Consider the following 27,155-nt stretch of genomic DNA (forward strand, 5'->3'; position numbering starts at 1 on the left):
TAGGGCCATGGCTATGAAAAGGGGCCAGACTATCACCCTAAATCTCTTTTAATCCACTGCTTCATTTGTACGGGACTGTGGTACAAAAGTCCCCTCTGATGTAATAAGGATGAAACCAAAAGGGTTCTATAGAAACTGCTGGGTTTTTTGTTTTTGTTTTTTTTAATAAATTGAAAGAGTTCTGCAGAGAGGGGATTTGTGAAAGCCTGGCCTGCTACCATCTGCGGGATGGATATTCTGAAGGGACTTTCATGTTAAGAATTAAGGTCTGAGCCTAAAGTAGGCAACTGAAAAAACTAAACATCAAGGAACAGTGTGCAGCCTGCAGTCAGCCTAAAACATATATCATGAATAAGGCTACGTTTTAGTCACAGGTATTTTTAGTAAAAGTCAGACAGGTCATGGGCAATAAACAAAAATTCACTGCCTGTGACCTGTCCATGACTTTTACTATATACCCCTAATTAAAACTTGGGCTGGGGGCTGCAGGTGCTTGTGTTTGGGGGTGCCGTGGGGCTGAGGGAGGTTGCTCAGGACCCTGATGGTGCTGGGGGGGGGGGGAGTTGGCGAGGCTGGCAGGGGCTCCCTACCGTGCTCTGCGTGTCCTGCAGCTCCTAGGCAGTGGAGCTCCACACATTGCTTCCACCACAAGCACTGGCTGCGCAGTTCCTGGCCAATGGGCGCAGCGGAGGCGGGGCCTGTGAGCACAGACAGCTCGCAAAGCCCCTTGGCCCCTCTGCCTAGGAGCTGCAGGGCCACGCCAGTGGCGCCGGGGACCCTCCCATACCCCGAGGTAAGCATCCCCAACCCCCCTGCCCCTAGCCCTGAGCTCCTTCCCACACACCCAAACTGCTGCTGCTGGCCCAGGGCCAGCACCAGCCACTGCAGTAGTCACAGAGGTCATGGATGCCGTGACTTCTGTGACAGACTCGCAGCCTTAAGCATGAATAAGTAAGGGCATCCATCCATTATCCATTTACAAAGACCAGGTAATGAAGAAGAGATGCTGCCAAGGCAACTGACCAGCTTCTTAAGAGAGAAGTTTGCTTCTCTCTCTCTTCTATTCACCCACTCTGCTCCACCCCGTTTTACAAAATTTAAGAGTGAAAGTGGAAGCCTTCCTCCTGGTCAACTTAGAGTTGGTTTGGGGTTGGTTCAAGTTAAAATTTTAATAAGTTGATTCAGGAAGAGGCCAGACAAATGCTGAAGAGCAGGGCAAACACGGAGCAGTCTCAACTCACTAAGAATAGCTGTAAAATGAGATTCCAGAATTTTTTTCTAATTCAGATTTCATAATATTGAAGGAGGGTCCACACTCTGGGAGAAAGTCAGTTATCAAGGGCTCACCAATGCTACCTTTACATTAGACTGATTACTGTATTTCAGACTCGAGAGAAATAGGCCAGTTACATTTTTACTGAGATGTATTAGTGTTAATTTCATAACTAGGCATACTAACAATAACTATTTACCATGCAATGTCACTGGGGAGGGGAAATGTGAACAAGCTTGGGCCTTCATAGAAGGTGATCCCTTGTCAAGATTTTTTCATGTAACTTTTGTTGCCCTCTGACATAATGCCAAAAATGCTGTACAAGTCCAGTCCATCTGGAAGTGAAGGGAGATGTTCTAGAACTGAAAAGCTAGACAAGCTTAACATTAAACTAGTGTAAGCAATTTTTAAGGTCTTGATGAGGGCTGGTAGCAACAACCACGTTAGGCAATTGAAGGGCTATGAGTTAATGGGAGTAAAATAGTGATTTGATTAGGCTTAATGTGCAGTCTTAAGCTGCTACTGTTAGTGATAAATTATTTTAATCAGCTCACATAGAGTGGTGCAGCCTCTAGGTTAGCCACAAAGGAAACAGAAACAGCATGCCAGCCACCTCTACAAAAGTGCCTGATAAACATTAAGGAAACACAATTGATACTGGGCTTATGTTATAGGGGGTGCCTCCAGCTTTATAAGCCTCAGGAAAAAAATCTTTGGTTCTTGAAATTAACCTTTTTCTTCACAATACTAATTTACGTTTGTTTTTAAACAATCAGAAAAAGGGCAACAGTTCCCATGTGACTGAAACAGAGTCAAAGGCTGGCAATTCACTGATTCTTCTCCCCCACCCCCCCATCCCCAGCAGCTGAACAGAAACAAAAACCAGTTCATCTGTTACAAAGCAGTAGCTTTTCTGTTACACTTCATGGCATTTGGCAGAAGTGTTGAACTCAAATATCAGCTTAGAAAACTAAGCATTCAGGTCCCAGCTACAGAAAAGCATTGATATGTTTAAAATGTACCCCCTGAAACTCACACCCAGAGGGGAGAATAAAAGAACCTCTGTTCCTGGGGAGGAGGTGACACCTAACTGCACAGTATTGCATCCACCAGATTGTCATCCCAATTGTTTTTTATTTGTGGTAGTTGAACCTAGATTCATGCCAACCTAAAGAGCTATTTAATCAGTTTGACCCATTATAAAAATAGAGCAGTAGGGGACAATCTGCCTTAACTTGTGCCAGGTTTTAAATATCTCTGAAAGCAGTAGGTTTTGTTTTAGAGGATAATGTGGAAGACACTTTTTCTTTCTACTCTGACTAGTTGCCATGCATTATTGTGCTGCTTCTGTGCAAAAAAAAAAAAAAAAAATGGGGGGGAGGGAAGAGGCAGGAAAAAAATCAACCCCTTTAGAAGAAATGTAGAAAAACTGCATTTTTCAACCTCAGTTTTGTCCCTGGGTATTTTGCTTTAAGTAAAAGTTATCTTTGGGGAAACTATAGCACTATTATCCCTCCAAATTTATCTCCACTGTGGCAACTCCCTAAAAGTGATAGTATGGCATCTCATTAAGATAGAAAGTCTTAAGGTATCCCACTGCTGCTGACCAGGTGCTTGCTGCTATACTCCACCCTTTGGATTTATATAAATAATCAAAGACTTCCAAACAAAATGGGTCCCACTCAAAGAACTTAGCTGCTAATTATGAGCATATCATCATAGCTATAAGTGGAGTTATATCAGGAATATTTATGTATCACTATGTCCAGCAGCTCAGAGCTTGTAAAACAGAACTATGGAAACCCCCATTTTATAAAGATGAGTAAAATTCATTCTATGTTGTGCTCTGAGGCAGTGCTGGTACCTGACACACACATGATACATAACATGAGGGTGGCAGAAGTGGTGGGGGAAGAGAGAGAAACGTCCAGTTCTTGTCTCTCTGCTTCATCTCTAGCTCTAATGCCTATAGCTCTTCCACAGCAGCCTAGGCAAGGTTGACAGACATGCTCGGAAACCTTCTCAGCCGATTGGCAGCAGCTACCACGTAGAAATGTTTCTGTGAACGAAACAGAAAAACCGAAATGTGAGCATAAACTGAGCCAAAGCATACTTTGCAATTAACACTGATGTTTTTCAATAAGGGACTCTGAATAGTAAAAGCAGATTTTTTCTAGCTCCCAGACCTCTGCACTGAATACTACACAGAACAGCCTTCTGTTGTGTCACTCCAATATTGACTACACGTTGAAGAAAGGGTAATGTAACTATGTCAACTGAAAAGTAGTGGGAGTGGAAGGTTCATGAAGTTTCTGAGGTACATTTGTAGCCTTAGTGAAATTGGAGGAACTAATCAGCATCAGTTTTCACATCTGTTGCACCTGTCAGTCTTGGGGAAGCCAACTAGCTCTAAGTACACCTCCATTCTTCTGTAGCTCCTAATTAAATCAGGGTTACATTTAAAATAACACAGTCCCCTTTCTCACAGGAGAGTCTTGTAAATAAACTGTCATAGGAACAGCCATAATGGATTAAATAGGTTAATCTCCTGTCTCTGGATAATAGCCAGCGTGTTACCAACTCACAGGCAACAGACATTAATTATAACATTTTAGGGACCCAAGGTGTCAACATGATCAAAGGAAAAGCAGCTATCTATGATTAGTGTAATGTTAACAATGCTAGAAGAGTGACACTTGAATCCTCTCCATTGGGAATCATAAAATGCTTTGTAGTAGAGAATACTCTTTGTGGCTGTAAAAGAGTGTTTATACAATGAACAAAAGGCTGTATGCATCTGTTAGCAAATGTGTAATAAAATAGCTTGGGATGAAGACATTTTTAAAATGCAACAAGTAGCAGTAATTCTTGAGTCTGGGCAAGTAAACGAAGTTTGGTCTTCAAGGTCTAACTCATTAGCAAGGTTTTGCTACTCTCACCAGTGTGTAAAAACTGGGTTCGAGTTCATCCTCTTCCTATAGGTTAAATCTTCCAGGGTTGCTGTGTCCCTCCTTTGCAGAGTATGATTATTGATCACCGTTTATGGAAATTTCTACATATTTACTGAGAATGGTTCAAGAATTAGCAAGAGATTATCAGTGGTCCTGAAAGTATGTAATTTTCCATCTGGCTGGATTGTGACACAAGAAGGTCAAGTAATTTTCCCAAGGTTGTACAGTGAACGAGGGAATCAGAATGGATTTGAACTCAGGTTTTGCTTGGACCTAGACCTTTGCGATGAATACTACACAAAATAGCCTTCTGTTGTATCATTCCAATATTTCCTATACATTGAAGACAGGCTAATGCAACTATATCAACTGAAAAGTAACTGCTTTTGCTTGGAAGGTTACACATTTAACATAAAATAAACAGTGTCTGAAGCCTTTGAATCCCTGGAATTTTACACCTAATTTTTTTTAAACACCAATAAGAAATAAGAGTAAAAATTTAGAAACAAAGTATCTAAACTCAGAGATGCCGTGACTTAAAAGAGCAAGTGAACACTCAAATCTATAACTGCAAATATAATTCCCAAATTCATATTGCAAGGAAGATCTCCATGTTTAGAAGAGGACTATGACAAAGAAGGAATAAGGGCCCTGCCTGCATTGAACTAGTACAATCACTCTTCTTTGGAAATAATAGACTTTGTCTATTTACCTTCCATTTTCTATGAGCCATGTAACTCCGTAGCAGCAACTGGGACTTCAGGCAAAACTTGGATTTCTTGGCTTTGCCAGGCAGATCATTTAGCCACTCGTGTTTCAGACACTGTGCTGCGCTCATCCTGCAACTAGAAAATAAAATTTGTGAAGGGCTGTGCTGTAAATGTTGCTACCACTATTGCGATTTACACAGAATCTCCTTGTCTGCTTGCAGTGGAAGGGTTCAGCTGCTCTTCACTGATACCACATGTGAAAGGCTGTTTTTTCTAAATGAAAATAAAAGTAAAGTAAAAGGCCCTTTGTAGCTGCCAGGTATCTCAGCACAGAGAGCCTGCATGAAGACCAATTCTCACTCCTACCCTCCAGGTGGGACTATGTGGTGCTTAGAGGTGTTTTAGGTTCTTCTGCACTTGGGTTTATGCCTGAGTATTGTGTAGCCTTGTTGCTCTATTATTTGGATGTGATTTTGGAATGTGAATGGTAGAACACATGGCATTTATGTAGGACTGTGCCAAGAGCATCAAAGAACATAGAGATATTAACTTGTGGTGTTATGTAGTCCATCTCCCCTGACAATGCAAGAGCATTCCCTTCTGTATATTTAAGGAGGATCACAGATGCCCACAAAAGTCAATTAGCACTAATGAGAGCATCCATGTGTAAACAAAAGGTATGGCTTTCAAGTATTCCTCCCTGCAGCTGGCTGGAAACTTACAGGTTCTGTTTCAGATTCAACTAGCTGCACACAGCTTGTCTTTGAGTTCAGTACTTTGGAGATGTGACAGCCAAAAGGCTGATTTATAACTGAAACATAATTTAATTGTAATAAAAATAACTACAGTATGTAGACAATCAACAAGGTGCTCAATAGGAGATCATTTCCATGAGCCTTTGAAAACACATGAAGTACAAGAAAATCCTGGATCTTTTCTTTTTGGGGCTCCTTTGTGCAATTATTTTTTTTTAATTTGAACTTGCCTTTGAACTTCAATGTGAAAAGATAGGGCTAAGTCCTGCCTTCGGCTCCTGCCACTCAAGAAAAAAGGTGTCAACAGAACTGATGGTTAGCAGCCTTGTGCATAATGTGAGCAGCCAGCCAGAATCCCTCCTGGTGAACAAGAACGTGCTAGGAGGTAGGACAAGCTGTTGCACAGGTCATCCCCAACTGTCTCAGGAGGGAAGGGTTTGCTGTGGACTGGTCACTCCCCTTTCTCCAAAAGAGTGAACCACAGCCTCCCATTATGCCTAGTGAGCAGCTGGCAGATCCAACAATGCTGCTTGCTTATAATAATAATAAACAATCATCTGCCCTTAAATAGCATTTTTCATCCCCAGATCTCTAAGTGCTCTGCACAACCTTAAAGCATTACTAATTTCTTTTTACAGATGGGAGTCTCAGAAGTTAAGATCCCACAGCAAGTCAGTGACCGTCAGGAGCAGACGCCTTGTCTTCTGACTCTTAGCCCTCTGCTCAAGTCCACTAGATGACAATTACCCTTCCACTTTAATGCCCGTCTTAACTTTCATTGACAAGTTAGTATTAAGAACTTTATTATTAAATCTCATTTGCATAGCTTAGCTGACAGCATAGGCGTGGGAACTATAGGTGTGGGGGGTGCTGCAGCACCCCCACATTTTACACGGGACTGCTGACCCTGGGCCCAGGCCTCCTCTCCCCAGCCTGGGGCTTGGGTCCTGGCCCTGCTACCCGGCCGCTGGCTCCATGCCTGGGTCTCCGTGCCAGGGCCCTGCTCCTGGCCCAGGGCCCCATGCCCCAGGACTCTGCTCCCTGGCCCTGCATCCGGGTCTCAGGTCCCAGCCACTGGCCCCACGCCCTGCTCCCCGGCCACTGGCCTGGAGCCCAGGGCCATGCACCTGGCCCCCCACTCGTGGGGCTCTGCTCCCAGGGTCCTGGCAGCTGGCCCCGTGGCCGAGGCTCTGTTACTGGCCCCACATGAGAGGTCCCGGCTGCGGGCCCCCCCCAGCCTTTGCTGTCCCCTGTCTGGGTCCCCCTCTCCTGGAGACATGGCACTACTCCTGGCCCAGCTGGGGGGGGATACGGACAGTGGTAAGGGTGCTGGCTTTCAGCACCCCCACTATTAAAAGGGTTCCAGCACCACTGGCTGACAGTCTGGAAAAAGCCAGTGTTCTAAGTGTTCCTGTTGACAATTTTCTCCTAGAACAATGTGAAACATTTCCATTACTGGTAGAAGGAGTCACTGGACACATGTTCATCAAAGGAAGACGAGGCCCCTGTAACTTCATTCGGCATCAGTATTTGACAAGCTGGGCCACATTCTGTCCTGCAATACCACGTATACAGCTCCCTTTGACTTCAATGGGAGCTGAGCGTATGACTCCTAGAGCAGAATTAGGCCCCAGATGGTTCTTTGTACCAATCCAGTGTATGGAAGGCACTTAGATTGGGAATTACGTCACTTTCATAACTGCAGCTGCTACAAATCACCTTTTGTATTTTGAGAGACATTTTTGCAGTTTGTATCAATGCTTATAAAGAAGCCAAAGGGAGGACAAAACTAGCTCCCGGACGTATGTGAAAGGTTTTTCTTAAAACAAAACAAATGATTCCACATTTCCTCTGCTTAACCTCTCTTGCAACAGGCACAGTTACTGGGAGAGCCTTTACCTTGATTGAAATACATTGACATTTTTCTTTTAAAAAATGAGGTTTGTGTCACTACAGAACTGCCTGGTAGACATGAACGTGGCAAAAGAAAAGTCATGGTACTAACTTTCAGTGATTGGCTGCCATACATACATTTAGCTAGCAAGGACTTATTCTAAATGTAGGACTGCCATGGCAAACAGAGAAGAAGATACCTCTTCTCCTTCACAAGGAGTTTGGAAATAAAGTCTTTTGCCTCTTCTGAGAGGTCTTCAAATGCATCTGCATCAAAATCCCAGCTGCAGTTCACTATGTAATTCATTGTCTCTGCGTCCGTTTCTCCTAGGAATGGCGATAAGCCACTGAGCCTTTAAAAAGAGAGAGAGAGAGAGAGAGAGAGAAATGGACAGCTAATAATGGGAAACATGTTTTTCTCCTATGTATCCTCACTGTTGCTTAGAATCACACCAATCACATAGAAAAGAGGGTTCCAGCTAGATACTGTCCGAAAGGCCAGTGCAACATTTGCTATGGTGGGGCTTGGGTACCTGGCTCAGTCTCTTACTACTCACGTCAGTGGGGCTAGGTCAGTGGCACAATAAAGCTCAGTCAGGAGGGAAGGAATGCTTCACATTGCCCATTTGCAGCTCACTCAGCCAACTCAGGGGTCAGAGTTAATGGACACCCAAGGAATTGAATTCAATGCGATGAGAGCACATGCTCAACTGCTTCGTCAGAGAAGAATAGGACTGCTCACCTGCCTAAAGCTAAGCATGCACACAAGTGCTGAATTGAGGCCTAAATCCATATTTACTCTGGATTAAAATACTGTTTGAAAAATATTTTCTTCAATTAGTCTCTAAGCCCAGATTTGTTTCTTCAATAATTTATGACTGGATTCACATACACATTTTTTTCCCCCGGCTTCTACATAAACTTAAATAAAAAATGACCCAGGCCATTGAAAACAGCTACAAAAAAATGTTGTGATGCTGTGTAGGAAGAGAGCCTGTAGAGATGACCCCCCGCCCCCCGTACTCCCCCAATGGCCCACAGCCTAAACTCCAGGAAAGAAATACAATCCCATGTGAAGTGAATTTTTCAGGCCCAGGAAGTAACTCCCCACAGGGCAGGAATAACTCGTGTGTGAGTGTTGGGTGCAAAAGTCCTTTTGGATCAGGTTCCCAAGGGCCTGATTTAAATGAAAAGATAACTCTGGGCAGGGCCGGCTCTGGCTTTTTTGCCATCCCAGGCAAAAAAGCCTCCCGCTGCCCCCGGCCCCTGGCGGGGAGTGTGGCAGGGGAGGGCGGCGAGCCCGGCCGCAGCCCCGCTCTCCCCGGCCGGCCGGAGCGCCGGGGGGAGGGTGGCGAGCCCGGCCAGGGCCCCGCTCTCCCCGGCCGGCCAGAGCGCTGGTGGGAGGGCGGCGAGCCCGGCCAGGGCCCCGCTCTCCCCGACCGGCCGGAGCGCCGGGGAGAGGGCGGCGAGCCCGGCCAGGGCCCCGCTCTCCCCGACCGGCCGGAGTGCCGGGGGGAGGGCGGCGAGCCCGTCCGGGGCCCCGCTCTCCCCGACCGGCCGGAGCGCCGGGGGGAGGGCGGCGAGCCGGGCCCCCGCTCTCCCCGACCGGCCGGCGCGCTGCCCCCCTCCAGGTGCTGCCCCAAGCACCTGCTTGGTCTGCTGGTGCCTGGAGCCGGCCCTGAGTCTGGGACCCCAATAACTCATTGAAAGCAGAAGTTCTGTTACGTTTCGGATAACTGATTAGACCTTGTCTGAGTAAATGAAATTATTTGTTTTGTTTTTATTAACTAGACACCAAGAAGGCAAAGAGAAAGCAGAGGGTTTAAGTATTTAGAATGAAGATTGATTGTTTTTCAGGTATTTCAAGTTGTGTAGCAGTGACGTTCACTTTCATTGGCTCTCTCTTTTGGGTAATGAAGTGAGTGCAACAAGAAAGACACACTCCCTAGATGGGAATCTCTGAATCGGCTGCATTCCAGCTCTGCAAATACCTTCCATTGGCCTTTCTTACAGAGCATATGATGCCATGGCTATGACCCACACAGAGGCTTACTCACAGCATGTACGTGATGACGCCTACACTCCACATGTCAGTTGGGAACGAAACAAAGTCATAGTTCACCACTTCGGGAGCCAGGAATTCAGGAGTGCCAAAATTAACTTTCAGCTTCTCACGAGGTTTATACCTTCAGCAGAAACAAGAAGGGGCATCAGCACTGACAGCAGACTAAGTACATGCACTGCACACTTGCAAAAAGAACTGTCATATTTTTCATACTGTAGCAAAGCCGGACAGGTACATTCTATATCTAAGTCTTCAAGGATGCAGAATTTCAGTCTGTGCATCCCCACAGAGAGTTTTTTATAATTCACAGTCACTTCCAATTAGTTTGATCAAATGTTTAAGTGAATCAGCCATTTAAATCTGAACAAAATCAAATAAACTAAATCATTTGTATTAACTTTTTGTCTCTAGTGAATCAATCTCTTGGTGCATATTCTAACTTTGGCACTCTGCTTCAATTCAGAAAGTCACAGTCATAAACAGCTCATTATCCATCATTTAATTTTCCTAATTTAGACAGATGGTAGTATGGCAGGAGAAGGACTCAGGACAATAAAAATATGGTTGCAACTAAAAGTTGCATGATTACATTAAAATCACTGCCATGTCTTCTGCAAACTTCTGTATGCCCCATTGTGATGATTTACCTAATAAAATCAATCCAAGTCACAGGAACAGATGTGGATGAAATAGGCTGAGGGCACTACAGTTGGTTTTCTGTGTTATTGCAGAAAAAAGTCAAATTGGAATAGCTAACATTCAGGCACATGTAACTCAGCCTCTGTCACTTTTATAGATATTATGTTTGAGTGAGAAATCTCTGGCACAAGTTCTAAAGAAATCATCCTCAAACTAGAGAGACAAGGTGGGTGAGGTACTATCTTTGATTGGACCAATTTCTGTTGGTGAGAGAGACAAGCTCCATCCTCAATCCTCAAATTGGCAGACACAGGGCTTAATTCACGTTGCAAGTACATGGTAGTGTAACCTACACGCCCCCATGTGGCGACAAGCTTTCCACAAAGAGAGGTATATAGATTGTAATGGATTTTTTACCTTCACAAAGAGAGGGCAACTTTAAACTTTTGCTGGGCTCCAGAGGAGACTCATGAGCAAAAGTTGTCCAGAAGATGCACTGAATCAACTTCCATTTTTAGGCAAGTTTGGAGATATTTTGCTCAGCAGCACCCCAAACCATAATTCACTGTGTAAAAGTGCTCAGATCACAGAGTTATGAGCAGTGTTGTAGCCAGGTCCTAAGTGCAGGGGTGCAACCATAAAAAAGGCGCCCCCCCCTTGGCTCCTCCGGCCACTCCGCACCCCTCCCGCTGGCTCCTCCAGCCGCGCCGCGCCCCCACCCGCTTGGCTCCTCCAGCCACGCTGCGACCATGCTGCACCCCCCCCCTCAGAGGGGCTCGGTCCGGGGGGAAAGGTCCGGGTACAGGCCAGCCCTGCTGGTTCTTGCTGAGTCCGGTGCGACCTAGGAGCCGGCTCCCCATGGGGAACAGAGTCTGTCCCCGTGGCTCAGGCGGGGAGCTTCCTTCCAGCTCGTCTCCTCCTGGGCTGGGAGCAAGTGCCGGGCTCGCTGTCCCTCCTCCCCAGCAGGGGCTCAGGCAGAGTGGGCTGGCGGCGAGGGCTAGCTGGGGCTGGCGGCTCCCCCCAGTGGAGCAGCAGGCACAGCCTTCGGGGAGGCCAGAGGGCTCCTCATGGTGGAGGTGGGGGGAGAGCCTCACGGCTCCAGCTGCGTTCCAGGAACCGGGGCTGCCACCCTGGGGCCCGAGCCGGGCCACAGCTGCTGGGGTCAGGGGTGCTTGGCCGGCGCCGCTCGGCCAGGGCCGGGGCCAGGCCGGCGCCCCGGGGCCCAAGCCAAGGTGGGCCAGAGCCGCTGGAGCTGGGATCGGCGCACTCAGTCGGAACCGGGGCTGGCGCCCTGGGGCCCAAGCCGAGCCAGGCCGGAGCTGCTGGGGCCGGAGCTGCCGCGGCTGGGGGTGCTCGGTCGGCGACACTCGGCCAGGGCCAGGACCGGGCCGGCGCGCTCGGCCGGAACCGGGGCCGGCACCCCAAGGCCCGAGCTGAGCCGGGCTGGAACCATTAGGGTTGGGGCTGGGGCCGGCGCCAAGCTGGGCCGGAGCTGCCAGGGGTGCTCGGCTGGCGCCGCTTGGACAGGGCTGGGACCAGGACCGGGCCGGCGCACTCGGCCGGAACCGGGGCCAGTGCCCCGGGGCCGGAGCCGGGGCCGGCCAAGGCCGGTGGGAGCCGCTCCGCCAGGGCCGGACTGGGCCACACTGCGCCTCCCCGGAGCCCTCCTCCTCGTGTCCCCCACTCCCCCCGCCCACCCCAGCTTACCTGCTGCTGCCGGCCTGCCCCTGCTTGTTTTCAGACTTCCTGCGAACATCTGATTCGCGGGAAGCAGGGGAGGGGGAGGAGCAGGGCAGCAGAGCATTCAGGGGGGGAGGAGTGGGAAGTGAGATAGGGGAGCGGTGGACAGCTGCGGGGCCCTTTTAGGCGCGGCCGGCCCTGCTTAGACGCCGCTTTTAAAAAATGTGCTGAGGGGAAGCGGCTGCTTCCCCTGCACCCCACTAGCTATGCTTCTGGTTATGAGCACAGTATAAATGCCCAGATGGAACCCTGAGAAGGGACCATTATTTGATTTTAGTAACCAGCAGGATGGTTTTGCAGGAAGTGAAAGATGCTAATAATTTGCTAGTTAATATAAGGAAGGGCACAGTCTTGCAGTCGTCACTCAGTAATAATTCCAATTAAAGTTAATGGAAATTTTGCCTGTGTAACAAGTAAGATCAGGCCATAAATGGTGGTTGTTTTTTAAAACACTACTTCTTGCATGTTTCCAAACTGCCTTTAATGAAACCTTTTCTATTGGGCACCCCTTTCCCTAAAGCTGTAACTTTATTTGTGTACATTTTTTTCTATTTTTATAAAATCCTTTTAAAGAAAAAAGTTCTTCGAGCTGAAATACACAGGTTTGTATAATGAGGACCCCACAATGTTTAGAAAATAATTTTTTAGGAAAATATTATTATTATACTACCATAAGAAGTTGTTGCTTTCTTCTCGGGAGGGACTAACTCATGCCCACACGTCAGTGCCTCCTGTTTCCACTCAAATATCCCTCGCCTTTTGCTTTTTCCTTTAGGAAAGAGGATCATGCTTCATAGCTACTTATGCTTTTCCCCCCATATTATTTTTTTTTCTGTATATTAAACAGGACCCTCTTTTCTGGTCACTGCATATATGTAATAATAGGCAAAGTCATAATGATGAGAGCAAACTGACTAGGATAAAAACATCATCTATCTCACTGAGCCGCTTCTGGACAACTCTTTGGAGGTACAAAAAGAAATCAAAATGCTTGCAAAATGAAAGAACAGCTTATGAATTAAGATATAATGTTTACATAAAATTTCCTTTGGCACAACAGCTATGTATCATCCGGTCAAAGCAGGGCTAATGCTGGTAATACTTCATAAGGTGAAACAAAGGGTCAACAATTTATTTTAGAACTGTTTAGAGAAATCCAGGTTCCACTGAAGTAAATGGGAATTTTGCCATTAATTGCAATGGATCCAAGATTTTACCCACTGGCTTTCCTCTAGTTCAGTGGAAGTGAGGGCAAAACATAGATGCAATGGAAATAGCAAGGCCTGTCAAGCCCCTGAGGACCAGGAAAGAAGGCTGGGTCTGGGTTTTTATTTAAATTAAAGTGGTCAGAATACGAGCGGCCCTGCAAGAGAACTGGGTCAGCATAGAATTGATGTAAACCATGACCTGTTGTTTACCTAATCAAATCATCTCTCCCTACAGAATTAAGTTAACATTTCCGCAGGACTTAACTATTATTCTGTTATTACAAACTCGTGGTCACTTGCTCCACTCTGTAATACCAGACTCTCAAAGGAACTGTGCTCCTTTTAAATGTAGTTTCATATTAACTGGAGAGAGGGACGAGAGCTAGCAGATCATAGCTGCCACCCACCCAGGCATAGACCAAGGGATTTTTTCACAGTCTCCATGGCTGTTTTGCAGAAACCTTCCCTATGGTAAGGGACCCACTCCCGAACCAAGGATATCATTGGCCCTTAACAGCTCTGTTCTCTCCTCCTAGTCTTAGGGAGAGTATGTGAAATGGTGATCAGGGAGTATTCCCCCACATGCCAACCTGGGGCAGGCACAGAAGCAACCAGGCCTTCTTCTAACCATGTCCACGTGAGAGGTGTTAAATCCTGTACCATTTGGCTGATGTAAATGACCAGTGTAAAAACTGGACCCCAGCTCACATATGATGCTGTCTATATGTCTCAAAGCCTTTAAATACTGAACTATGTTAAACCAGAGCAACAGAAAGTGAGCATTGGTACATCCCTTGCTTGACACATTCATAGGAGTTTGACAAAGAAAACACTTGTCAAGCCTCCTATTAGTCTCTCTCCCTGCTGTCGCAGAAGTGTTCTAGAACATTCTCTAGTGTTTTGTCCATTCTAATTTTAAATGCCCCAAGACATGGGGCTTCTATGTTTTCGATGGATGGCCTTGCTACAATTTAGTATCCCTCACTGTTAGGCTCAGATTGAGCATGCATTTTCCTTCCCTTAATTGCATTCCGTTACTCCATGTTTCACCACTATTAACTGGACCTGCTAATTCCTCTCTCTCCCCTTGCTGTTTACCCACTACATATTTATAGGTGGTTATGCCTCACCTTAGCTGTCCTTTAGCCAAGCTAGCCATATTAATCTTTTTTGCCTTTCTTCTTAAGTCTAGCTCCCTGATCATTTTTATTGCTCTACTCTCAGCCTCCACCAATTAAGCAATATCTTTCTGGTAATGTGATTCCTAGAAGTGAAAACAATATTCCAGGTGCAGTCACACCAGTGCCAAAAGAGGGATCATTACTGTCCTGCTCTGTGATACCTTTGTGCATAAAGGCCAAAACTGCATTCTCCATATTGCAGCCATTTCAGATTGCAAACTCCTGGCTAATCTTCTATACACTCTCATCCCTTACCCTCATCCATGAGAAGCAGACATTGTGGCAGATGAGGGATAAAGACTGGGGGAAGGGGGGAGAGGGGTGGAGAGCTGATCCATTGTATGCCTGTTTCAAATGGGATAGTTTTGTCATGCATTTTACTTTGCGGACAACCATCTGTCTTGGGGGTTTTAGACTGAGGCCCCGCACCACAGAATCTGAGCTCCTTCCATATAAAATCAATAGCAAAGGTGAAGTCTGTAATGGACTTCCTGGAGTCGCTGGAATAAAAACTCCATTTGAGACATTATTGTGTGTAAACCAGAATACTAATACAACATTAGCCTGCAAAAACATCATTGGAAAGGACAATATGACAGTTAGTGCGCTAAGCTGCAAATTCATGCCCGAGGAGCATATTGCTTTGCTCCTTCATATTTCAAAATCACTTTAAAGTCACTGAAATGTGTGAACAAACAGATCACAAGAATGAAAGAAAAGAAAATGTCAATGGATTTTGAGTGGCTCATAATTGAACTGTCTTACCTCCTAGCTAAACCAAAGTCAATAATTTTAATCTGGTTTCCAGTGCGATTTATACACAATATGTTTTCAGGCTAGAAAAAGAAAAAAGTATATTTTTAGTTAAATAAATGAAAGTGAAATTGCACATGAGACACACTAACAAGAAGAGTAGCCAGAAACATGACCTGAAGTGCAAAGATACAAAACAATTTCAGAGAAAGATTTTTAAAACAATGCCCGTTCACTTCTTTGTTGGTTCACAGTAGTGAACCTATCAGTCACATATGTCAATTTCACCTTTATGTGGTTTACTACAGTGGTGGTTGTATTTTTTCCATTCATTTCCTAAGGCTCTGTTCTAGCCTGGCACTATGTGTAGAATTCCATTATACTGATATAAATATATATTTGAGCCCAATTGTGGTGAAGGACAGCATGGTTCATGGGATGGTTATGGGGTGCCTGGAGGGCTTGTATAGGAAAAATTACTCTATAAGTCTAGTTGGGAATGTTACCCACAGATCACTTGTTGAAATGCTCCCTTAATTTTTCCTCTTAAAGGGGAGAGAATCAATGATGTGGCAAAAGAAGCAGGGGAAAATATTCAGAGATTTACTGAGATCAACGTTTCCCTGAAGTCTGTTATTACCATGGGAGGGTGATTTTTGGGCCCCATCATCCTCCTAATTGGCTCAGTAAAATGTGTGGGCTTGGATCTTGCCTGCAGGGATTTCATTCCTTACTGCTGCCATGGGGCGTAACTATTTTCCCAGATTTTGCCATAGCAGAGGTATCACATAACGTAATTGAAAGGGGAGGACTGAATGGACACCTTTGTGTGGAATGGTTTAGCAAGCCAGGTGGCAGACGCTATAACACTGGGCTTATTCAAGCAAGTGCAGTATCTTGAGAGACTGGAATGCAAACAAGGAATGAGCCTATTACAGCTAAGCTTTTCCATCAAAATTAAATGTGTGTCTGCTTTTTGGATGACATTTGCAGTCTCACTTGTCAGGAGGTTAATGGAGAGTTACTGGGAAGCCACCTAGCTGTGCAAGGCTCAGCACCTCACAAGACCAGGTCTAAGTATTATATTTATTATAAATATTATAATTATTTCACATGGATATTGCAGTTGGGGCGTTTGGAAAAATGTCCATTGAAACAGCTTTTGTAAAGAAAATTGGATTTTCAACTAAAGGAAGTTCTATATGGGAAGTGGCTCCTTTCTGCAAATAATTCCAGCTTTTCATTGAAAAATCAAAAACAATTTAAATGATTTTCAAGTTTGGGGGTTTTCAACAAAAAACAACAATTTTTTCCACAAACCAAAACATCCACAACACACTTTCCAACCAGCTGTAATTACAGTAGCAACTGCACATCAACCACATAGGGCTACCATTGTGCTAGACACTATATAAACATATAGAAAATGATAGTCCCTATGCGCAAAGAACTAGTGGAGAATGGTCACTAGATCATGTTAGTTTATAATGGCTCAGTTCCAGGCTGTCAGTGGGAGACACAGACAAGGACAAACATGAGAAGAAGCAAAAGAGAGGACAGGTCTTATAACACAAATAGAGGGGCTTCTAAACCCTCTATTTTGCAATTCTACACAGCTATGAAAAGCTTCTGATCTGAAAGCTGTAAAAGCAGAGGAACCTGCCGTTTATTTAATCATCTTTAAAATAAGCTATCAAATTTAAGAAAAGATTAAACATTAAAGAAAAAATGAATTTTCTAGGGTTAATTCATGGTGGCCACTGAACTAAATTAGTTTATTTCATTACAAGATAACGTAAGAGGAAGAGAAAATACCCTCTATTTGCAACTCCCATACATACAGACTCTCCATACAGCACAACGTACAGTTTAGCCAAAGACCTGAGATCTGTAACTACTGACCTTCAGGTCTAAATGGAGAATATACTGCTGATGTATGTAGTGGACTCCTTCACATATTTGTTTGGTAAAAAGGATTGCATCCAACTCAGTTAGATGGTAGTTTTCATCTGTGATTCGGTCGAATAATTCACCACCCTCAACACTAAAATATTGACAAAGAGAAATGTGAAAAAATACACATATTCCTCATTAGATTGGGAGTTAGATGCCTAGGCACTTTGGAAAATCCCACTAGGCCCCATCTTCATCTTTAGGTGCCTAAGACCCTTTAAAAATCTGAACCTTTGTCTCTGTCCTGCTACTCTTGTTCGCACTCTCTCTGTTCATGCAGTTCTAGCCTCCTCAAAATATCTCCAAACATTCTGACTGCTGGTGGTACAAAGGCAGTTCCTGACTTTTTGAACAGCGGTTATGAACCTCTCCATCAAAATCTTTCCTTTTTTTCATTTCTAACTTCTCCAAAAAACAAATTGTTTTCTCTCTTCTCTGTCTCTCTTCAGTTCCCTCTCCCTCTGCTATTTTTTAATTTAACTCTCGTACCCTTATATAACTTGTTAGATACAGTTCATATAGAAAATGCAGTTGTGTTGTGTCTATGGGCCAGACCCCCACTAATGAAAAATGAAACATACTGATGTTCTTCTCTTAATAACAGACCTGTATGAAACCCCTCAATACTCTCTGGGATACAGCTGGTATTCTTACCATTTGTTTAAGTTCTGATATTCTCAAATATGTGATTTTCTCTTACAGAGTTTGCTTCTTAAAATGAAAGAAGCCTTCACCCAGGTTGGGAAACACTCATAGTATCCCCCTTCCGCCCTCCCCAATGTATTTTTCTCCATTTCTACTACCGGCTTGAGCAACCATCGAGTTCAAAAGAGCTGACGATTCCTAATATTATTTTAACTTACTATTCCATGATCAAGGTGAGGTTGTTCTTGCATTCAAAAGCATCATAAAGCTGGATCAGATTCACATGATTTAACTGGTTCATGATGTTTATTTCATTTTTCACTTCCTCCTGAAACATTACAAACAGGAAGATAACGAATAGTGACTAGCAACACGCAGATGCTCCTATTGGAGCATGACCACAAACACTCTTGTGCGCATTCAAATTCACACAAAAATTAGCCATTCCCCAAACATTCATGCCAATTGATCAGGGCCGGCTCCAGCTTTTTTGCCGCTCCAAGCAGCGAAGCGAAAATAAATAAATAAAGCCAATCGGTGGCACTTCGGCTGCAGCTCAATCGCACCGCTTCATTCTTCTGTGGCAATTTAGCGGCAGGTCTTCGCTCCCTCTCTTCCTCTTTGGCGGCACATCGGCAGCAGCTCAAAGAGGAAGAGAGGGACTGAAGGACCCGCCGCCGAAGACCCGGACGTGCCGCCCCTTTCCATTGGCTGCCCCAAGCACCTGCTTCCTTCACTGGTGCCTGGAGCCGGCCCTGCAACTGATTCCCTGCACACACCAATGTTAGTGTAAGCCAGTGGTTCTCAAAGTTTTGTACTGGTGACCCCTTTCACACAGCAAGCCTCTGAGTGCAACCCCCCCCATAAAAATTAAAAACACTTTTTAATATATTTAAGACCGTTATAAATGCTGGGGGCTAAGCGGGGTTTGGGGTGGAGGCTGACAGCTCGCAACCCCCCACGTAATAACCTCGTGACTCCCTGAGGGGCCACAACCCCCAGTTTGAGAACCCTTGGCGTAAGCAGAGTCTGGATGAGCTCTCCCGACATCTAGTGGTGAACTGTGGAAAAACTTCAGAAGCTGATCTCGTTTGCATGGACACACCCATCCTGCCTAGGTGCTCAGCATGATGGGACTGCTTGCCCAAATGATCACTTGTGGCCGGTTTTGGATCCCCAGTTTCCTTGTTATTGGGGCAGGAGTAATAAAGGGTTGCTATCTTTGTTTGTGAACCAAGGGCAACAGAACTGTACCTGCCATACCCCAATGGAGGGGACTCACCCTTAACTGAACAGCATTCGCTAGGCAGGGGACACGGGTTCCAAAGCCCAGTGAGTTGAGAGAGGGTGTGGACAGGTACTTGTACCTGCTGGGGCGAGTCCTGTTTAAGGGTCCTAGACACCATTTGATCCTTCCTCTCTCCATGGTATAATAAAAGACCTAATTTAGACTCAATTGAGAGTCTTGTTACACGCTGCAGAGTTGAAATCATTGATACCTACGTCTAAGTATTAGACCTACTTTGGGGAGTGTCTCTTTTGCAAGAGACTGCCCAGTGTGCCCCAGCAGTGAGACTCCCCCACTAACAGCTGAAATCACTGAGAGTTGTGTTAAATGTGGGTGGGGCCCTGAAGACATCTTGGCGAGCGGGCAGCTGGCGGAAAAGCACGACCAGCAGGGAAGCTGGTGGAGAAGTGTGACCAGCAGGTGGAGAGGCATGGCAAGCGGCCAGTAGAAAAGCTGGTGAAGAGGGCCAGAGCAGAGCCCCGCAGAGGCATGACAATTGGCTGTTGGGGCGACGAGCAAGTGCCTGAGCAGAGCAGCGTGTAAGGTGCCACCTTACACACACACCCCACCTCCCGTCCCGTCTTCCACACAGGGTGGGAGGTGAATTCTGCACCGGCCAAGGACAGCAACTGTGAATGGGGTACAGAGAAGGGACGGGCATATTAAGGGACTTTTGGGTTGCTGGACCTGAGGGGAAAAGGACACTGCCCAACTTACTTGGGGGGGATTGTATTTATGAGCCCTAGTTGTGGTGTTTTCCAAAATTAATACAGAGTTAATTCCCTCCTTTTATTAAAAGTTTTTGCTACACTCAGACTCTGTATTGCCTCTTAGAGGCGCCCAGGGGGTGGTGTGTAATTGTCCCAGGTCACTGGGTGGGGGTTCGAGCCTGTTTTGTGTTGTATTGTTGAAAAGGAACCCCTAGATATTAAATCCAGCCCTTGTTGCTGCTGGCTTCACCTGGCAGAAGGGTTACATTAGTGAATACCAAAATAACATGGTCAGATCAAACAGTCATATAGGATTCAAGCAAATATTTAGTAAGGCTGGTTTTGTCATATTTGATACAATATTGAGTGGGAAAATACTTTAATGAGGAAAGCGATGCACAGGTGCTTGTAATAAGCCAGATTTATAATGTCTGTCCATGGAGGTTCACAAAACCATACTTACCCTTTCCTTTGCTCCTTTCACTTTTATTATTTTGGCTGCCAGGTTAAGACCAGTTGACACCTCTGTGCACTTGTGAACTTGACCAAAACGCCCCCTGTTGATACAGAGAAATACACAGTAAAATGACTTTAAAGTAACTTGCTGCAGAAGCCTTTCAAACAACTATTCTTATCATTGATTAAAAATAGCCTGGTACAAAGTGAACAGAATCAGGTGGTCAGTAGCATGAATCTCCTCTTTCTCTCAGCTTATGAAGGATTAGTTTTATCTTTCCAGCCAGTTGTTCAATTCTTACATTAAAATATTATGCTCCATTTGTATTACTACGTTACACAATGACACGGTAACCTGCTGATATTCTTTTTTGGTTCTGTAATTTTACACTCCTGCTGTCCTTCGGTGATGCATAGTGGGGAATATTAACAAGGATATTTCTGGTCTGATCGTGTAACTTTTTAAATTACATTAAAGCCAATAACTACAGGGCACACATTTATTGTGTGATGTAAATGGTCTCCTACCTCACCCACGCATATGATTTTTAAGCACCATCTTTTCTGCCATTGCATCACCATCATGCTTGGACCTGTCAGGGCATATTTGCACTTAACTCCACCAGGAAATCATATGGTCCCAAATAACAACTAAGTGCAGAAAACTGAAAGGACTGAAGGGAAGTGCTCACCTTGTGAGTGAAACCTAGGTGCCATGTCTAAATAATGTCAGTTTGAAAACTCAGCCATTAACACCCTTTAACATGCTGTTTGGCTCTGAAAAATTATTCTAGAAACAGCATTCAGCGGCTCAGTGACTTCAATGTCAAATCTAATCGTTGTACCAACCAAGAAATGATTCTCCTAACCTCCAGCTGTGCAAAAACAGAGTGGAATCTGAAAGTCAAGTCATCTGCCTGGCTCACACATCACCAGCAATAAAGACTTTGCAATTAGAACATGGCTGACAATTCTACTGAGGATGCACAAGCCAGAAAAGAATCCATCTCATTTGCTCAAAGCTGCAGTGTGTTCTGCAGGGCTAACAGGAACAGAGAGAAGCAAACACTTATTTAATCAACACTGTGAGCAGCTATCCAAATCCACCAAGTAAGAAGGTGCAGTGACTTTATTACAGTCACTTTTCTCACCATAACTGCACTTTACAAAATAAATGAAAAATGAACTCTTGTTGGTAGCTGTTAAAATTCATAATGCCACAGGAAGGTTTTTATTCAGTGATTTTAAAAACAGTATTTTGAATACTAGCCAGCCAGTGAATCTCAAACTTCCCATGGAAGTTTTCTCCATTGGTCAAACTGCAAGACTGGACAGGATTATGAAGTCATCTGGCAAGTCTCCAATGGTTGACGACACACATTAGAAACAATGACATGGCATCAAGTAGAACTACACAGATTATAGAAAACTTCAGGGATCATGAAAGGGAGCTGAAGAAGAGAAGAGTCCAAGTGATTTTCTCTGAAAACCTTCTGGTTCCCTGAGCAAGAGAAACCAGAAATACTGGAGATGAACTGTTTGTGTGACTGGTCTGAAGCTGACAGTTTTGATTTTGTTGGACATTGGGCCACTTTCTAGAGAGAGGGGGAGCTGTATGTATGGAATGTCTTGCATCTCCCAGAGAGAGGGCTAATCTTCGTGGATGGAGACTAGCTTGAGCAGCAAGAAAGGTGTTAAATGAACAGCGCAATGGGAGGGGTGCTATGGCAGCAAATATATTAATGCCCTGTGATATACAGGAGGTCAAAGTAGATAATCTCATAGTCCCTTCTGGCCTTAAACTTTATAAATGACCATGTAAATGCATAGATTTAAGAGCTGCAGACCTATATGTGTCACCAAGAGCATCCAATGAAAACTATGTATTTGTAGTTACTCCGTGGGCAATGGGGAATTGTAATCATCCTACTAGCTCTTTTTCTGTGTATTTCAGCACCTGCAGCCATGTTGCTAACTGCACAGCATTACAGAGCCACAGACTTACCCTCCTAATACTTCATGCCGGCACACTGAATAGCAGGTTGTTATCTCTGTTTGTTTGACGCTCACTACTTGATGTTCAAAGGGAGCAGGAGGCGGAGGGCTGTCATCTACACAGGAGACAGTTCATTCATTGATTTGGTTTTCCACAAATCATTGCACATTACTTTCATCATCCCCCGAAGTATTTTCACTTCCTAGGATTCAGCTGTAGCAAGATGTCAACCAAGGGCAACCTGATAGGTTAGCTAACTACAAACAAGCCCATACCACCTTGGTAGTGGGTGTACACCTTTTGGCACATCACTCACTCTACACCTCAACAAAGGTAACATTCATCATACTCCCACCATCTCAAATATACCTGTCCCTCAGAGAGTCCCCCCAAAGCCAATCTAACCACTGAGAATGGCATCATCACCACAGTACCACATTGCTTTCTGGAGCAGATCCAAACACAAATATGGTTCTCCCCCATCATAACGTTCAGCACAGCTGTGGGTGAGCAGCCTGTATGGGGGAATATCAGAGCGCAACATGAGCACTCAGGATATCTTAGATCCAGCCAGGCAATTGTTAACAATTTGCTTTTAGCAATATTCAAAACAAAAACCCTGGAATTTAATAAGGCTCCCATCTTTCTTCCACCTTTTCACTTTACTAGGTTCCCCCATCCAGCAAAGCACTTAAGCATATGAGTCGCCCCACTGTCTCCATTGGGTGGTAGGACTAAAATGTCGTGAGTGAGGCACCTACTTACAGGGCCGGCTCCAGGCACCAGCTTAACAAGCAGGTGCTTGGGGCGGCCAAGGGAAAAGGGCGGCACCTGCGGCAATTCGGGGGCAGCAGGTCCCTCACTCCCTCTAGGAGCGAAGGACCTGCCACTGAACTGCCGCTGCCGATCGCGGCTTTTTTTTTTTTTGCTTGGGGCGGCAGAAATGCTGGAGCCGGCCCTGCCTACTTAACACCTAATGACTCACAACCACTTACTCATTCAGTGTCAGGAGAATGCCTCTCCCAGTAGCAGCGATCACTGCCATTATCAATAGACGAAATCAGTTCCCCGGGGAGATGTCCCAATAAAGTAGCTGATCCAATTTAGTATGACCCAAATAAAGGCCAAATCCCAAAGTCAATCTATGTATAGAACTCCCTTTGACATCACTGGGAGTTCTTTGTGCAAAGTCAGGGAGAGACTGGGCCAAAGATGTCACTGACTAATTTAATACATGCTCATTGTAAAACGGCTGCACAGTGTATATTACCCCTTAAAATTCCAGTTGCACATACATATTTGCACCTATCAGCCACTACCGTAGAACCTAGATCTTGATCAGCACACCTTTTGGGGCATGCTCCATCCACTGCCAGCAAAGAGTACTCCTGTTATTGCAGCAACCAGAGTGTGATCACTAACATGTGCTGCCCAGAAAAAGACTTATGGCCAGGGGTATAACTAGGGACAAAATGAGACCTTTCCTACAATATTTTACACTCTTTTCATCTGCTAATATTAATGCGTGGTTTGCACACCCCTTATCTTACATGATAATAAAGGCTTTTATTCAAAGAAATAAAGCTTTAAAAGTATCTCTCCTTTTTCAAATACATAACATTTCATCTCATTTTATTTTAAAAGGATTATTATTCCAAAACAGCCTTTAAATTGAATCCAAAATCCAAAAGAACTTTTATTCTGAGACTGCAACTGAACAGGAACATTAAGTCCCATGAATGTGAATACAGTTGTTGTCTGATGCAGCCAAGGGTATGCTTGGTGCCTGAATAAATGCTCTCAAACTATGATAATAGCACTAATGAGCATGGTTTCAGCTATTATAGTGTATAACATATGCAGGTACCCTAGAATTCTCAGAGTAAAAGTCTCCAGGTATGATCGTGAGCTACTTACCAATGATTACTTCATCCTGCTTGCCAAATGCTTTGCTGGCTTCTACTGATGTAGTATTTTCTGGGGCCTCTCCTGTACATTGATTTGCATTGTCTTCTTTTTGTCCTGCGTATGTGCTTTCTAATTCCACACATTCTAATTCTAATTCAGATCTAGCATCCTTTGTGGATTCTTTCATTGTCTTTGTTGTTTCTTTATGGCTTTTTATTTTGGCCCCAAGATCTTTTTTAGTATTGTTTTCAGTTGTGCTTTGAGAGGATATGGACTTGCATTTTAGCTCTGATTTCTCTAGGGGCTTTTTATCAGTTGAGATTTTGTTCAATAGCATCTGTGGCTTCCCTAATTTGAGTTCCTGTTCATTGTGTTTATTAGCAAGCTTCACCCCTTTTACTTCTTGAACTGGGTCAGTTCTGGTGTTTGGAGGGCATGGATTGTGTTTAAATTTGTCAATCAGATGTTTAACTCCTTCAACTTCCAATGGTGAGGAGAGAGGGGATTTTACTTTGGAACTTGTACCTCCATGATCACCAAGGCTTCCTTCTTTGGCCACTGGAATCTTTTCTTGGGTGTCAGTCATCTGCACATTGATGGAAATCCTGCAGAGCAAACATTTTCCTTTTTATGCAGGTAGATAGCCTCGGTAGATTAGCAGAAAATATTTTTTTACACTTTGTTTAAATCCCAGTTATGCAATAATATCCCCACTAAAAATATCAGATACTGAAATTGCTAAGGATAATAAGGAAATGCAATACTTCAGCAATACTTCCAGGATAAATTTACAACATTTTGAAGAGACTCAGTCCCCACAAAATCTTATTTTAATAGTTATTTTAACATGCTAGCTTGTATAGATGTCTGCCCTCTGCTGGATATAAAATATATCAGACCTAAGGCTCAGATTTTGTCTTGGATATTTTTTGTAAAAATCATGGACAGGTCATGGGCAAAAAACAAAAATTAACGGAAGCCCATGACCTGCCCATGATTTTTACTAAAAATAGCCCTGACAAAATGGGGTGGGTAGAGGGCCCTGCACCCACAGCAGCTGGAAGCTCTGGGATCCCCCTGCTGCCCGGCGGCTAGGAGCTGCTGAGAGAAAATGTCACAGAGCTCTCTGGAAGTCACGGATTCCGTGACTTCCTTGACAAATGTCACATAATCGTAGCCTTAATCATACCTACGCCAGCATTTACCAGTGCCTCTGTGATGGGGAGCCTTTGTACTTAGTGCTAAAAATGGTGGTCTGGATTATTAGAACTACGTGCTAGCTCTTAAAAACCTGGGTGGGTGCGTGCTAGTCTCCTGGCAATAGCTGAGAGCTGAGGTGTGAGAGTCTGCGTTCCTGGGGTGGTATAGAATATTACTCTTTCCACAGTCTGCTGTTGAAAATGTTAGGTCGTACACCTCAGATCTGTTGGCTCCTTTGTTTTGTTAATATTATTTCCTTTAGCATTCCTGCACTAGGAACTTTTAAACATTTTCATTAAGCTTATGTTGACTGGAGATAATGGGATTATAAAAAACTTGCTATAGTCTGAAGTTCTGTCAGAGATATTCATAGAATTAATAAACTTAGAAACAGCAGCAGGATCAGGCTCTGCAAGGGAGACTGTGGAATCCCCATAACTGGAGGATTATAAGAATAGGTTGGACAAACACCTGCCAGTGATGGGCTAGGTATACTTGGTCCTTCATCAGCACAGAGGGGTAGTTTAGATGACCTCTCATGGTCCCTTCCAGCCCTACATTTCTGAGTACTGCAGCTGGCTTCAGTGGAGTGACTGGGCATCAGTAAGGACCGTAAAGTTGAGCCCTAGGGACTATAAAACTGCAGGCAGAGAACATCTCTGGTGCCTAGAAAAGGAAACACCTATCTAGTTTCCTCAAAAGTTTGTACCTTCTGTAACAAAGATCTTGAAAAGAAACCTTTTCTATCTTTTGCATAACAAGTCTGCAGTTTTGTTCTCATTTTTACCATCTCACTGTCATTATAAGCAGGATCCCTTTATAATGTTGTGATAAATGAAAGGGGGAGTGGGTAGCTCCATTTTATGGACACCCAGCCAGCATGTTAGCTATAAATCCCTGTTGGTAGTTGTTCTCTACCTGCTTTACCTGTAAAGGGTTAAAAAGTCTCCCTGCATAGGTAAAAGGAAGGGAGTGAGCACCTGATCAAAAGGGCCAGTGGGAAGGTTAGAACTTTTTAAAATTGGGGAAAAAACTTCCCCTTTGTCTGTCTGTGTTGTTCTCCCGGAGAGCAGAGACATGGCTGGAACTATGCTGTAAAAAGCTTTGGGCCAGGTATGAAAAATCACCAGATCATACCTAGAAACTAATTTGAAACCCCAGATATGTAAGTAGGTCAGGAAATGACTAGGAAGACGCGATTAGGTTTCTCTCTTATTTTTTTATGGCTTACTAATAGACTTTAAGGTCAGAAGGGACCATTATGATCATCTAGTCTGACCTCCTGCACAACACAGGCCACAGAATCTCACCCACACACTCCTGTGACCAGGATCGGCTTTAGGCCGATTCAGCCGATTCAGCTGAATTGGGCCCCGCGCCAAGAGGGCCCCGCGCTGCAGCTCTCCACCCCACCCCCAGCTCACTTCCCCCTCCTCCCCTCCCCTGAACGCTCCGCCCCCTCCCCTGCTTCCCGCGAATCAGAGATTCGCGGGAAGTCTGAAAAGAAGCAGGGGCGGGCCAGCAGCACAAGGTAAGCGGGGGTGGGGGCTCGAGAAGGGCTCCGGGTAGGCACGGCCGCTTCCTGCAGGCCCCAGTGGCTCTGGCCCGGCCCGGTCCCCGCGGCGCGGCTTCCCCCGTCCTGTCCCGCGGCTCGGGTCCCCCCCGCGGCGCGGCTCAGGTCCCTCCCCCGTCCCCCCCGCGGCACGGGTCCCGTCCAGGGTCTCCCCCCGTCCCGCGGCGCTCCCCCCGTCCCGCGGCTCGGGTCTCTTCCCCCCGCCCCGTCCCCCGCGCGGCGTGGCTCGGGTCTCCCCCCCCCCGTCCCCCTGCGCGG

At 45.1% G+C, this 27,155-nt stretch overlaps 1 protein-coding gene across 1 annotated transcript in view; it reads right to left on the reverse strand.

Annotated features, from left to right (window-relative positions):
• Positions 1-156: 156 nt before the first annotated feature.
• MYLK3 (myosin light chain kinase 3) overlaps positions 157-27,155 on the reverse strand; it is a 45,255-nt gene continuing 18,256 nt past the window's right edge. The window contains exons 2-12 of the mRNA XM_034788799.1: positions 26,196-26,251; positions 24,134-24,729; positions 22,226-22,331; positions 20,228-20,321; positions 17,985-18,094; positions 17,071-17,212; positions 15,181-15,251; positions 9,640-9,768; positions 7,783-7,935; positions 4,937-5,069; positions 157-3,332 (exon numbers count right to left, since the gene is read on the reverse strand). Coding sequence (XP_034644690.1) covers positions 3,261-3,332; positions 4,937-5,069; positions 7,783-7,935; positions 9,640-9,768; positions 15,181-15,251; positions 17,071-17,212; positions 17,985-18,094; positions 20,228-20,321; positions 22,226-22,331; positions 24,134-24,729; positions 26,196-26,251 — 1,662 coding nt within the window. The 3' untranslated portion in view covers positions 157-3,260. The remainder of the gene's footprint in view (positions 3,333-4,936; positions 5,070-7,782; positions 7,936-9,639; positions 9,769-15,180; positions 15,252-17,070; positions 17,213-17,984; positions 18,095-20,227; positions 20,322-22,225; positions 22,332-24,133; positions 24,730-26,195; positions 26,252-27,155) is intronic.

Source organism: Trachemys scripta, chromosome 13 (genome assembly GCF_013100865.1).
Source record: "Trachemys scripta elegans isolate TJP31775 chromosome 13, CAS_Tse_1.0, whole genome shotgun sequence".
Lineage (NCBI taxonomy): Eukaryota > Metazoa > Chordata > Testudines > Emydidae > Trachemys > Trachemys scripta.